At 31.5% G+C, this 15,400-nt stretch overlaps 1 protein-coding gene across 8 annotated transcripts in view; it reads left to right on the top strand.

Annotated features, from left to right (window-relative positions):
* TANC2 (tetratricopeptide repeat, ankyrin repeat and coiled-coil containing 2) overlaps nucleotides 1-15,400 on the top strand; it is a 361,655-nt gene that overhangs the window by 33,662 nt on the left and 312,593 nt on the right. For all 8 annotated transcript variants that reach the window (XM_036836548.1, XM_036836547.1, XM_036836546.1 and 5 more), the window contains exon 2: nucleotides 4,931-5,024. In XM_036836548.1, coding sequence (XP_036692443.1) covers nucleotides 4,958-5,024 — 67 coding nt within the window. In that variant the 5' untranslated portion in view covers nucleotides 4,931-4,957. The remainder of the gene's footprint in view (nucleotides 1-4,930; nucleotides 5,025-15,400) is intronic.

Genomic DNA, 15,400 nt, shown 5'->3' with positions numbered 1-15,400 from the left:
GTTGCTCTCCATCCTGGTCAATATTTGATATTGTCAGGCTTTAAAAAATTAGCTCTTCTGGTGGGAATATAGAGGTAGCTCGTTGTAATTTGTATTTACCCAATGACAAAATGTTGAGCTCCTTTTATATGTGTGTTAAAAAAGAAGATATATCTTTTTTTAAAAAGTGTCTATTCAAATCTTTTACACATTTAAAAATTGAATTGTCTCTTTATTATCGAGTTGTAGGTGTTTTTTATATATCTTGCATGTTTATTTGTGTTAGATATATGTTTTGTGCATAATTTCTCCCAGTTTGTGATTTGTCTATTCATTTACTCAATGTTATTTTTGATGAGCACATGTTTTTTTACATTTTAATGAATTTTTATGGTTATTACTTGCTGTGTCTAAGAATCCTTTGCCTGCCTCTAAATAATGAAGATATTCTCCTGTGTTTTCTTCTAAAAGCTTTATGATTTTAGCATTTATATGATGTTTGATGTTTGATTTACTTTGAATTAATTTTCATGTGTAGTGTGAGGCACAGATCAAGGTTAAGTTTTAAAAAATGGATATGTATTTGTTCCACCACCATTTGTTGAAAAGACTTTCCTTTACCCATTAATGACTTTGTTGAAAACAAATGACGGTATTAAGTATAGGTCTTTTTCTGCACTAGCTGTTCTGTTCCATTGATCTATTTGATGAATCTTACGACAGTACTATACTGTCACAATTACTGGAGCTTTATAGAGTAAGTCTTGATTTCGGGTCTTATAAGTGCTTTAGCTTTTTTTGGTAGTTTCCAAGATTGCTTTGGATGTTCTAGGCTCTTTGCAGTACCATATACATTTTAGAATCAGCTTCTCAATTTACACACAAAAAAAATGCCTGCTGGAATTTGGTTGAGATTGTATTGTTTCTTTAGAGCAATATAGGGAAATTGACAGTTTAACGATATTGAACCTTCCAATCTGTGAACATAGTATATAGGCATACCTTGTTTTACTACGCTTCGCTTTACTGTGCTTTGCAGATATTGTGTTTTTTACATATTGAAGGTTTGTGGCAACCCTGAGTCGAGCAAGTCTATTGGCACCATTTTTCCAACAGTATTTGTTCACTTCATGTCTCTGTCACAATTTGGTAGTTCTTGCAATATTTCAAACATTTTCATTTTTTATTATATTTGTTATGGTGATCTGTGATCAATGATCTTTTTTAAAATGGAGGTATGATTTATACAATATTATATTAGTTTCAGGTATACAGCATAGTGATTCAATATTTTTACAGATTGTACTCCATTAAAAGTTACTACAAGATAATGGCTATAATTCCCTGTGCTATACAATATATCCTTGTTGCTTATCTATTTTATGCACAGTAGTTTGTAAGTCTTAATCCCATACCCCTAATTTGCCTCTCCCCTTTGGTAGCCACTAGTTTATTTTCTGTATGTGATCAGTGATCTTTGATGTTATCACTATAAATTGCTGAAGGCTTGGGTGATGGTTAGCGTTTTTTAGCATTAAAGTATTTTAAAATTAAGGTATATATAATACATTGTTTTCTCAGACATAATGGTATTGCATACTTAATAGACTACAGTATAAACATAACTTTCATATGCACTGGGAAACCAAAAAATTCGTGTGACTCACTTTATTGTAGTATTTACTTTTCTGCAGTGGTCTGGAACCAAACCCACAGTATCTCCGAGGTGTGCCTCTGTCTCTACTTATTTAGGTCTTCTTTAATTCTTTTTAAAGCAACCTTTTGTAGTTTTCAGTGTCTTTCGTTAAGGATTTTTGAGTCGATGTTCATGAGGTATGTAATCTGTAATTGTCTTTTCTTATAATCTCTGTTAGATTTTGTGATTAAGATCATGTTGCCCTCTTAAAATGTGTTGGGAAGTATTATTTTTATTTTCTTAAAGAATTTTTATAAGGTTGGTGTTTTTCTTAAACGTTTGCCAGACTTCACCAGTGAAATAGTCTGGCCCAGTACTTTTCTTTGTGGGAAAAGTTTTGATAAATTCAGTTTCTTTAATAGAGATAGAGGTAGTTGAGATTTTCTGCTCAACTTTGTGTTTCATTAAGTTGTATTTTTCAAAGAATTTGTTTCATGTAAAATGTTAAATTTGGTGTAAAGTTGTTCGTATATCTTCCTATTTAGAAAAAGGCTTTAGTATCTGAAATGATGTCCCTTATTGCATTCCTGATATTGGTAATTTCCATCTGTTTTTCTTGATCAGCCTTGCTACTAGGTTTTTCAATTTTGCTACTTTTCAGAAATCCATTGTTTGACTTTGTTGATTTTATCCATTTTGGACTTGTTTTCTGCTTCACTCATTTTTACTCTTTACTCTTTCTTTCCATTTACTTTCTTTGGATTTGGTTTGCTGTTTGTTTTTGAACTTCTTGAGATAGAAGTTTAGCTATTGATTTTGACCCTTCTGTTCTAATACTGCATTTAAGGTATACATTTATTTATAAACATTGCTTTAGTTACATCCCATATGTTTCTCTAAGTCATTTTTTCATTATCATTCATTGCAAATATTTTTAAATTTCCATTGTGATTTATTTACTTTTTTTGACTCATGGGTTATTTAGAAGTGCATCACTTAATTTTCAAGCAGTAGGGGATTTTCTCCATTTTTAAAAATTATTCACTTGTAATAATTTGCATTGTAGTCAGAGAATATACTCCCAAAGAGTTCAGTGCTTTGAAATTTATTGAAATTTATAACCCAGCATATGGTCCATTTTGGTATATGTTTTGTGTATAGTTTGTGTATTCTCTTTTTATTTGGAAGAGCATACTGTACACATACTTTGTAAGTCTAGTTGGTTAATTATGTAGTTCAAATCTTCTATCAATATATCTTAAGTAAATTTTTTGTCTGCTTGACTTGTAGCTATTGACAAATGTGTGTTCGTCTCCCATGTGATTATGGATTTGTCTGTATCATCTATTAGTCTTGGATATTCTTGCTTTATATATTTTTAAGCTTTGTTGTTGGGTCCATTGAGGTTTAGAATTAGGGTATCTTCTTGTTGGTATGACTTTTTAATTATTAAGAAATATCTTGCCTTGTCTACTTTGTCTGATATTGGCATAGCTATGCTAGCTTCTTTTTAATTGGTTTTTGTGTGGTATATCTTTCCTCATCATTTTATATTTAATCTTTCTGTGTCCATAAATAGTCTTTTAGTAGAGTATTTAACATAATAACAGATATAATTTAAGTTTAAAGCTACCAACATACTATTTGTTTTATATTTTATCCACAGATACTGTGCTTTTTCTCTCACTTCTTACCTTCTTTGGTTCAGTCAGATATTTTAATCATTCTTTTTCTCACATCAGTTAGCTTTTAATGTCTGTCCTAGAAATTACTACATGAATTTTGAGTTGTTGCAGTCTAGTGTAAATTATTACTTCTGCCACTTCCTGCACAATGTAGACAGATATCTTGCACACTTTAACTTCGTTTACCCCACTCCTCACTTTTCTGTCATTGTCGTTATGCATGTAAAATCTCTATATATTTTAAACGTAACAAGTTAGTAATGTTATATTTTTTTACAATTATTGTTCATTCATATTTGCCAATATGCTTACTTTTCTATGGCTCTTCCTTTTTGCATTTCTATGTTTTTTTCTAGTATCATTTTCCTTCTGTTGGAAGAACTCCCTTTTAGTATTTCTTTTACTGATAAATTCCTTGCTTTTGTTCTGAAATCACCTTTATTTCATTTTCATTTTTCAAAACATTTTAAACTGTGAATAGATTTGATTGGCACCTCTTTTCTTTCAAAAATTTTAAGCAGTCATTCCATTGTCTTGTGCCATTCAGCATTTCTATTGAAAGTTATCTCTCAGTCTGTTGATTGTTGCTTCTTTCAGTGTGTTTATTTTTTCCCTAGCTGCTTAAAGATGTGGCTTTATGTCTCATCAATGTTAGGAAATTCTTGATTGTTGTCACTTCAGATAACGTTTCTTTATTATTTTTTCTTTCTTTTTTTCTGGGATTTCAATGATATGTATGTTAGAACCTTTCAAAGGATTCCATATGCCTCTCATACTCTTCTGTAGTTTTCAACCTTTAATTTCTCTGTGCTTTGGTTCAGAGATTTTCTGTTAACCTCTGTTCTAATTCACATTTGCTCTGTTCAATCTGCTGCAGGTGCCAAGTATTGACACTTGGGAAATTTTGCTGTGCAGAGCAAGGATATAGGAGCAGTAATTGGTCCTTGTGGGAATACAGAGAGGGACTTAACTTATTTGTTTTTGGTTAAGACATACTAGCATGTTTATGTTATGACTGGAATGATTCAGTAGAGAGAAAAAAATTAAAGCCGCGTGAAAGAGAAAAGGAAGATGATTTTTAGATAAAAGTTCTTGAGGTGAGAGAGGACATAATCCAAAGCACAATCAGCAGGATTTTCCTTTGATAGGAGTGGGACATACAGAGGTTAGTAGTATATCTGTATACTGATGTACTCATATATATTAGTAGTCTTGTGAGGTGGAATTCTGGCTTGACCAATGGGAAATAGGCATCTATTCTTAAGTTCTGAACTCTTAAACTTTGGGTGTGTGTATTGAGCATATGGGAAAATTGTCTAAGAAATGGAGAGCCTGGTGGAAGGGTAAACTGTATTTATACCTACCTAATTGTTTTCTATTTCTGTGTACCCTCAGTGATGTCTACCTTTGTCTCTTAGGGTACTCAAAGTATTATAGTATATTTTTAAGAAACAACATAAATGTTTAATTAAATTATTTAAATAAATGTTTCTCTCATGTAGTTAAAATTTCTGTACTATATATTTAAACAGAGTAGTTAATTCCTTATAGCACATTTAAAATTAACTCTTAATAGTATTTTGAATAGAAAACCAAGTTTTCTAACGTTTTCCCACATTTTCTTTTACAGTTTTGTGAATACTAGACTAGCACAACCATGTTTCGGAATAGTCTCAAGATGCTTCTTACTGGAGGGAAATCAAGTCGTAAGAACAGATCAAGTGGTGAGTGACTCTGCTACGTTTATTCCGTGTGATGTTTTAGAAAAGAAAGTTCTCTTAGGGATCTGAATTAGTGCTACAACACTTTATATATTTATTTATTAAATGGCTTATTTAATTTAGAAAAAAAGAAAGTGTACGTTCCTGTAGGCTGTCAGACTCTTTATTAAGAGGAGCACTTGATGAACACTCATCAGGGATAGTCAGGTAAAGGAAGAGTTTATGAAAGAAAAATATTTATTTCTAATATATGAGAGTATAATGCTTTTGTGAACTAGGTATTAAAGACTTTCTAGACCTAAATTTACTTTTGAATTAACATGTGAAATTATTTCAGTCCTAGATACTCTTTGGGGAATGAGACTAAAAATAATAGAAACTGTCCTCAAAGGGTTATACAGAAAGTGAAATATAAGTTGAACATTTTTCTAGTCATTAAAATAAAGATTTTTAAAAAAAAACAAGAGTGTAATTCTTAGGCTTTTAAGGTAAAAACAAACCAAAACTGTATAGATACTTTTTTGGGAGAAATGTTGAAGATTAATGTACTAAATGTTTGTTTTCTGCAAATGGGTTGTTGGTATTTATCATGTTCTTTTCTTTAATTGAAGTATAGTTGATTTACAATATTGTGTTAGTTTCAGGTGTGCATCATAGCGATTCAGTATTTTTGCAGATTATATTCCATTATAGGTTATTATAAGATAATGGATATAATCCCCTGGGCTATATAGTATATCCTTGTTGCTATTATATCCTTTTAATCTTTTCAATTTCCTAATTTTTATGCATTTTACAAGTTTTCATAAGTAGTATTATGTTCATTATCATTCTCTTCAAAATGTTTTTTAGCTCTCTTTGTGATTTCTTCTTGATCCATAGGTATTTAAAGTATAATTGTTAATTTCCAAACAGTTGATGATTTCCTGGTTATCTTATTATTAACTTAGCTTAATTGTACTCTTATCAGGGAACCTATCCTGTATTTTATTCTTTTCCTATTTATTGAGATTTCCCTTACAGCTCAGCATATGATCAATTTAAGTCTAATGTTCTAGATGCACCAAATAATGTAGATTCTGCAGTTATTGGGTGTAGTGTGGGTCAGTTTTTGTTAATGGTAGTCCTCAAACGTTTTATATCCTAACTTATTTTTTAAAAATTATTTACTGAGAAAGGTGTGATTAAATCTCACACTATGATTGTAGAATTGTCTATATTTGAAAGATATCTTATTAGATGCATTGAAATTTAGACTTACTATATCTTCCTGGTGAATTAACTGTTTTACCATGACGAAATGTCCCTCTGTATTTTTAATAATGCCTTTTGTTTGAAAGCTGACTTTGTCTAATGTTAGTATAGCTATACTAGCTTTCTTTTGATTAGTATTTATAAGGTATAATTTGTTCCATTCTTTTATTTTCAACATATATATCTGGTTATACTGTTAATAGCACATAGTTGAATTTTCTTTTTTTATTCATTCAGACCAGTTTTTCTCTTAAGGGAGATGTTGGTTCGTCTACAGTAATTCAACCAGTGATACATTTGGGTTTAAATATAACATATTGCTGTGTGTTTTGTGCTTGTCCTGACTGTTCTATGCTTTTTCTCTCTCCTTTATTGCTTTATTTTGGATTGATCAAAAGATTTTTTATATTCCACATCTCTCCTTATTGACTTGGAGATTATATACTCTTATAATTCATTCAGTGGTTAGTTTAAAGATTAAAACATCAATCAAAGTTTGGTATCAATTGGTACTTTTACCCCCTTCCTGGACAATGGAAGAGCCTTATAATCTTTACACCTATATGTATTTAAACACCACAAGACATTATTATTGTTTTATGTAGTCACTGTTGTTTGGGTTTATTCACATATTTGACATTTTTATTGATATTCGTTCCCTCCTGCTTCCTTCACTTTCTAGATGGGATCGCCAAATTTCTTTTTGTTTGTAGAACACCCTTTAAAATTTCTTTTAGTTGGGATCTTGATGTGGTGATTTTACTTTGTGTTTAGTTATCTGAAAGTGTCTTTATTTTGCCTTTATTTTTGTAGGATGTTTTTGCTGGGAGTGGAATTATAGGTTGGCAGTTATTTTCTTTCAGCACTTTGAAATATTGTTCATTGTCTTCTGGCTTCTTGAATTATTTCTGGTGAAAAGTCAACTGTCAGTCTAATTGCTCCCTCTTTAAAGGCAATCTGTCGTTTTTCTCTTTGTTTTTAGTTTTCTACATTTACATTGATGTGCCTAGGAGTGGTTTTCTTTTTAATCTGTCTTTGTTTCTCTTCTATTTATTTATGTTTGTAGGGTTTTTTGAATCTGTGGCTTGATGACTTTCATCAGTTTTGGAAAGCTATTACTCATTATCTCTTCAAATTTTATTTTTTTCCCTTTTTTCTCTTTCTCCTTTCTTTCTAGGACTCCAGTTATGCATTTGATAGACTACATGCGTGTCATCTATGTCTCTTACACTCTCTTTCTATTCTTTTGTCTCTATATGCTTTATGTTGGATATTTTCTTTTTATCTATCTTATAGTTCACTAATTCACTCTTCATTGGTATATAATCTGCTCTTAACCACATTCAGTTCTTAATTTTAGTTTTTGTATATTTCAGTTCTAGAACTTCCATTTGCTTTTAAAAAATTTTTTTTATTTTAGAAATACTTTTTTTTTATTAATTTTTTTTGGCTATGCTGTGTGGCTTGCAGGATCCTTGTTCCCTGAGCAGGGATTGAACCCAGGCCCATGGCAGTGAAAGCACAGAGTTCTAACCACTGGACCTCCAGGGAATTCCCAAAATTTGTAAATAATTTTAAGCTTACTGAAAGGTTGCAGCAGTAGTACAAAGAACTCCATATACCCTTGCACAGATTCATGAACTTTTCACCACACTTGTTTGATCATTCTCTCTCTATAAGTACACACGCACAGTGTCTCCGTTTCTCCCCTACTTCACCCTTTCTCTCTCTCTCACTCTTTTTTAAATCACTTGAGGGTGGGTTAAATACATCATGCCCCTTTACTCCTAAAAATTTCAACAGGTATTTCTTAAGGAAATTCTTTTTTATACCACAGTCCCGTTATCAACCTCAAGCAGTTTAAGATTGATATAATACTTTTATCCAATCTAGTATCTATTCTCCAAGTTTTGTCAGTTTACCTAGTAATTTTTTGAAAAAGAATTTTCCCCCTTTCCAAGATCCAGTCTAGAATAAAGTATTATATTACTTGTTATGTCTTTTTACTCTCATTTAATTTGAAACAGTTTCTCAGCCTTTCTTGACATGTTTGAAGAATAACTAGAATGCTCCTAATTTTATATTTGTTCTGATTTTTTTTTAATGATTAGATTCAGGGTATGTTTCTGTGGTCTGAATGTTACATATGTTCTTTTCTTCTTGGGTTATCACAGCTGGAGGCACATAATGTCCATCTGTCACTCATTAGTGATTTTGATGACCAAATCAGTGTACTGTCCAGTTTCTCTGCTATATAGATACTAATTTTCCCCTTTCAACTTAAAAACAGTCTGCAGGTAGACACCATTAGGTTCTTTTTATTTTTTTCTGTTCTTTGTCAGTACTATTCTCAATCTTGTCTCTTATCTTTTATAAATATAGACCTACTATATTTATGTCTATATTTTTCTGTCTAACTCTAAATGTGTCTGTTTCTGTTGGTTTTTATTAATAATTTTATTTCCTCCTATGCCTCTTTTTATTTTTTTTTTCCATGAGCTTTTCATTTTGGGTTAATTTTAGTTTTACAGAAAAGTTGCAAAGATAGTACAGAGAATTCCTGTATATCCTTTACCTAATTTTCCGAACTGTTACATCTTACATTACCATGGTGCATTTGTCAAAACTAAGAAACCAACATTGGTATATTGCTATTAACTAAACTCCACACTTTTATTTGGATTTCATTAGCTTTTTCATTAAACTCCTCATTGTGTTCCAGAATTGAATCCAGAGAACTACATTGCATTTAGGTATTGTATCTCCCCAGACATTAACTGGATTTAGCAGAAGACGAATAATAGTTGACGTCACCCCACTGGTCACCTTTTGAAAGACACACACACACACACACACACATGCACACAGAGTAACTCATACATGTCAGAGATCCAAGCTGCCTCCACATTTGACACTTAAAGAAATGGTTTATCCAAAATTTATTTTCTGGTCAAGAACTATGATTTCCTTAGACACCTACAGTTGTTCACTTTTAACACCAGCAGTAGGATTTTCTGTCACTTCACAACAACTAATCCATATAAAATAACTAGTAGAAAACAGTAAAGCCATATTAAGATGCAGATGCTGGGTAGACTTTTTGCCCTGAGTACCAGGTGAGTGATTTATTTCCACATACTACCCTTATTAGAGGTAGGCACCAAATTTGTGATTTAGCAAAATTACAAATTATTGTATCCTAGACTTCTGAGTAACTACTGCTTTAGTAACAATCATATTATTAAATCCATATATGTCAAGGTTCTACTGTATTATTAAAGCTTATTATTTTGATTTACTAGGTATTTAATTATGTCAGTAATGATTTCAGGGGGTCTTATTCTAGTGTTTATTCTTCTCCATGGCTTTTCATGTAAAATGTTTATAATTTAGAGTAGTTGTAAGTTAGAGTAGTTATAAAAATAGTGATTTGTATTATATATGGCAAGAATTTATAGAGAAGCAGTATTATTTTTCAAATGTACTCTAAGACAAGAATTCCAAAGCAAGAATAAATTTGATATTTAAAGAAAAAGTGTGTATATGGGATGACACCATTAATGTTTTCATCATTACAGTTTTTTTCTTTAATCATTAATGAATAATTGGGTGGGTACTTTATTCTTTATATTAACTTTTGGCTCATGGCTTATTTTTAAAATTAGTAAGGTAAGTTTTCTCATGGCATAATCTTTTTTTTGTTTTGTTTTAGGGAACCAGTTTAGTTTTTAGTTTGAAAAGCACTTGTAATAAAGGAAATTGACTGTTCTAATTTGTCCTTTAAATAGTTGATCTCAAGTCTTGTGTGGGGCACTAGGTAAATATTTAACAGAAATAGATTTTATATCAAGTAATAACAAATGAATTTTCTCAGACAAAATTCTCCCTCTAAGGATATGTGAATATCAGCTTTGAATTTTATAGCTTAATTCAGTTTTATGATGTGAAAATTGTTTCTGATGTACATAGGACCTGGAACTCTTGTTTTGTGAAAAGACAACTGTTTGGCTCTTTTGAATTATGAGTTACAAAGAAATGATGTGTGTTTTTATGTTTTCTAAAAATTAAATGTTTATATATATTTTTCTTAACTGTTGTTTTTATTATTTAAAATCATGCAAGTAATTAGTAAAAGTTCCAATATGTTTCTTTGATATAACTAAGCCACTATTTGGTATCATTGTATCATTGTTTTGGTAAACCATCACTCAGGTATGAGGGGGGCAAAATACTGTGAATTTCAGATATTCAAGAACTCAGGAAGTATAGTACCCTTAATATAACACAGCCATTGGGAGAAAAAAAATATCTTGAGGCTGTCTCCTACCAAAATAAAAAATAAATGTGAGGAAAGAAGGAGATGCAGAAAGAAAAGTGAGCAAAGTAAGTAAAACTTACAGCTAAATATAAATAATTCCTGATTGTGTACTACGACAGTAGAATTTGTTCCAGGAATGCAAAGACGTTTCTATATCAGAAAATCAACGTAAGTTTTTTACTTAGAAAAAAAATTTAAAACCACATTATCATATCATTATTTTCTAAAAAAGCATTTTATAAATCTGAGCAGCCATTAAAAGCATTAAAATAGAAAAAGGATACTTTAAATGTAATAAAGAGTATTCACCAAATCCAACAGCCAGCATCATTCTAAACAAAGAAATGGATCAGCCATTTTCATTAAAACAGAAACATGATAGAGATTTCTCCTGTTGCCACTCTTTTTCAAAATTGTTTGGAAGGTTCTAGTATACAATAAAGACAAGAAAATAAAGTGACTAATATAAATATTGGAAAAGACAAGACAGTGTCATTTTTATTTTTAAGCAAGGTAAAAACCCCAGAGAATCCAGTAAATACTTACTAGAAATAATAATGTAATTTGGCAAGGTGGTTAGCACTTTTAGCCCTACCAATATTTCCTGATTAGAAGTGTAAATGAGAAAAAAATTACATTCACAATGATAACAGCCATCAAATTCTCAGGAATAGATTTGACAAGAAACCTTATTGAAGTGTGTAAGACTTGGACAAATGGAAAGACATATAATGCTTCTGGATTTACACAAAAATTTGTTTCAGTTCCATTCAGGAAACAGCAGGTTCATTTTCAGTTGGGTAAAATAACTTTAAAAATTCTATGGAAGAATAAGTATGAAAGGGAATAATTGGTTTTGGTCAGGGTATGACTTACAAGATATTAAAACTAGCTGTAAATACTTGGTTACATAGGCACATAGGCTAGACATATGTCTAGGAAAGAGAGCAAAGAAAACCATGGCATTACTGAGGCAAGAGCATTATTGCCACTTCATTTTGTGGCGCTGTCCAACACATTGTAGGACACAAATGCCATTATGACCAAAAGATACATTCTAAATTTGGGAACAGCCAGAAGCTGTCTTTGATTTAGACTTAAACTAGGGATAGAATGGAGGTGTTAGAGCTTATGTTTTCTGGCATCATTGTATTACCTTTAATGCTTGGGGCACTGATTCTTCTGTGATGTTTTGTGACTTGTTCATGGTGGATCATTTCCGATGTGTTTTCTAAGTTTGTTTATAAGCTCATCTCATGCAGGAATTGTTTTCTGTGAGGATCCTGTGCTGTTAGTTATTGTAATGGTCTCTTGCTAGGCACTGCACTGGTATCACAGGCCATGGACTGATTTTTTTTAAGTTTTTTATTGTGGTAAATGTATATAATATAAAGTTCACTATTTTAACCATTTTTAATTTTACAATTTATTGGCATTAATTACATTCACCATGTTATGCAACCACCACCATTTCCCCAAATTTTTCATTACCCCAAGCACAAACTCTGTACCCATTAGGCAGTAACTCCCCATTTCCTCCTCTCCCCAGCCCCAATAACCTCGAATCTTTCTGTCTCTGTGAATTTGCCTTTTCTAGATATTTCATGTAAGTGTAATCATACTATTTTGTCCTTTTGTATGTAGCTTATTTCACCTAGCATAATGTTTTCAAGGTTCATTCCTGTTGTAGCATGTATCAGAAGTTCATTCCTTTTTATGACTGAATACTATTCCTTTGTATGTGTATGCCACATTTTGTTTATCCATTCATCTGTTGATAGACACTGGTTTATTTCCATTTGAATAATGCTGCTCTGAGCATTGTCATACAGGTATCTGTTTGAGTCTCTGTTTTCAGTTTTTTGGGGGAATATATCTAGGAGTGGAATTGCTGGTCATATGGGGAAATGTACAGGGTTTTGTGTGAACATGTGCTTTCATTTCTTTGGGGTAAATGTCCAGGGGTACAGTTGCCAGGACGTATTTTAGTTGCATGTTTAGTTTTTAAAGAAAGTGCCATCTCTTTCAGAGTGTCTATACCATTTTACATTCACACCAGCAATGTGTAAGTAATCCAGTTTCTCCTCATCCTTGCCAGCATTTGGTGTTGTCACTTTTAATTTTAATTATTTTGATAAGTGTGTATTGGTATCTCATTGTGGTTTAATTTTCATTTCCCTAGTGGCTAAATGATACTGATCATCTTTTCATGTGCTTATTTGCCTTCTGTATGTCTTCTTTGGTGAAACATCTCTTCATGTCTTTTGGCTGTCTTCTAATTGGGCTGTGTGTGTGTGTGTGTGTGTGTGTGTGTGTGTGTGTGTGTATGTGTGTGTGTATTAAGTTTTGAGAGCTCTTTTTATATTCTAGCCTTTGTCAGATATGTTGTTTGCCAATATTTTCTCCCAGCCTATTGATTGTCTTTCTATCCCCTTAGCAGGGTCTTTTGTAAAGTTTTTAATATTTATGAAGTCCAGTTCATTGTTTTACTTTTATAGATCATGATTTGGTTTCTGTCAACAGATGTTTATTCATTAATCACTAAGTACTGGGTAGTGTACTGGTTGCCTGATATTTGAGTTTGAGTTAATTTCTCTTTAACCCCTTCATGAGCAAAAATCAGTCCATCTGTGAAAATAGGGCACTTTGTTAGAAGCATTTGTTATTGGCATTCCCTCCGCCCTCCTCACCACCACCAACTGGGCATTGAAATTAATTAAAATCTTCATTGCTGTCTGAATAGTGAATGTTCATAATAAAATGTTCAAAGAAATATGTACAATAGCATTCATGTAAATATACTTTGCTATAAAAATATCTTTTTCCTTCCAGGGACAGTAAGTTTTATTTCACTAATAAACCATGAAATTACAGCATAAGCTTTTCAAGGGTTTTTACCTTTTCTGTATCCTGTTCTAACAAATTTGGTTAGAAAACATACTCCTGTTTAATATGAGGAAAGGATTTTACTTATTTAATTGTAGAGCTATAGCATCTTTTGTAATAAAACCCAAACCTGTCATATTTTTATTGACTGCTGTTTCCCTTTCTCTTCTCTGCCCATCTATTTGCCCAATTTGTGTTTGTCAGTTGAGATATTTACTCTTTATGAAATTCGTTTGTCCTTGCCAATTAAGATAGGCTGTCATAGAACTTGAGGGGAAAAGTCATTAGAGGAAATGACAGAGTGTGGCTGTGTTAAAAAGAAGAAGGATTCTTATTCGGTGGTGGGCTGTGAAAATGAACATGACTGGAGAGTGAAAAAAGTGGTGAGAGCCTTGAAATTGCATTTTGAAACATATCTGATTTGACTGGTTTTATTTATATTTCAGGTATTTGTGGTGGTTTAGCAATTAAACTAATAGCACTTCTCATCAGATAGACACATACACTTGCACTCATGTTTTCACCTCTATTTCCAGTTTTATTTTTAATCCTATTTATTCAGAGTTGTTTGAGTTATGCTGACTTCACAAGATGAATTGTCATGGTTTCATCTTTTACGGTGCTTCATGTATCATATAAATTATTTATTCCTTGAAAGTTTAGTGGAACTCAGACATAAAAATGGCTAGCCTGAGCTTTTTGGGGGTTTTTTAGGTAGTTTTTTGACAGTATTTTCTATTTTATTTTCATCAGTGTAATTAGGTTTCCTTTAGGCAATTTGGATAATTTATTGTTTTCCTAGAAAATGTCCATTTCATTGAGATTTTAAAATTTATTTGTATAAAGTTATAAATATTGTGTTCATTTGAGTTTAATTCAGTTTCTCCTAATATTGAATGTTTTTATATTTTCTGTCTCTTAGCTTTGAGGCTTATATATTTTATTAGCTTTTTCAGAAGATCCAACTCTTGATTTTACTAATTTTCTGTTTATTTTTCTTCTCATTTACATTATGAATTTTCTATGATATAGCTTATGCTGTATTCCATAAATTTTGATATATAGTATTCTCAATATTAACTTTTTACATAGTATGATTTTACTGGAACATAGCCACACGCATTCGTGATAGAGACTGTACAGCCCACACTCTTGAAATACTTACGATCTGACCCTGTGAGAAAAAGTTTGCCAACTTTTGCTTTAAAACATTGAGGGTTTTGTTTTTTTATTTTTGGTTTTTTTTGGCTGTATTTTGATCAGATCTTATAACTATCTAATGGATGCTAGAAAACAAAATGTATTTTCTTTTTATAGGGCAAAGTTTGCTATATTTCTTAAGTAAACTTTACTGCTTTTTTTAGCTACTGTATGTTAATGTTTTGCTTAGTTGAGCTTCTGATACTTTGGCCTTAAATCTATCTAGATTTTGTATTTAAGGTGTATCTCTTGTTGTAAATATGTAGTTTTGTCTTGTTGAATCCAATCTGATTTTCTGTTTTTAAATGGTATATTCAGTTCATTTACATTGACTATATAACTATTGATGTGATTTGGTTTCAGTTTCTCATCTTGCTCTTTGTTTCTTTTGCATTCATGTGTTCCTCATTCTTTTTTTTCCCCTGTTCCCTGTCTTTTTTAGAATTTATGAAATATTTTAAATTCTGTTGTCTTGGCCTTTTAGCTATACCTTCTTGGATTTTTTAAAAAAGAGACTGTGCAAAGGATTACCATATGCATCTTTAACTTTTTATGGTTTAACTTGAAATTTTATTCTACTACTCTGTGAGCACTGTAAGGACTTTAGAATATTTAATTCTATTTATATCCCACTTTTTGTTGTCCTGTATTTTACTTCCACTGTAGTATTGATATATATCCCACAATACATTTGTTACTTTAAGTAGTCATTAGTCTTTAA

This window comes from Balaenoptera musculus, chromosome 20, assembly GCF_009873245.2.
Source record: "Balaenoptera musculus isolate JJ_BM4_2016_0621 chromosome 20, mBalMus1.pri.v3, whole genome shotgun sequence".
Taxonomy (NCBI): Eukaryota; Metazoa; Chordata; class Mammalia; order Artiodactyla; family Balaenopteridae; genus Balaenoptera; species Balaenoptera musculus.
The sequence above is the reverse complement of the archived record's forward strand: the minus strand, read 5'-3'. Positions and strand labels throughout refer to the sequence as shown.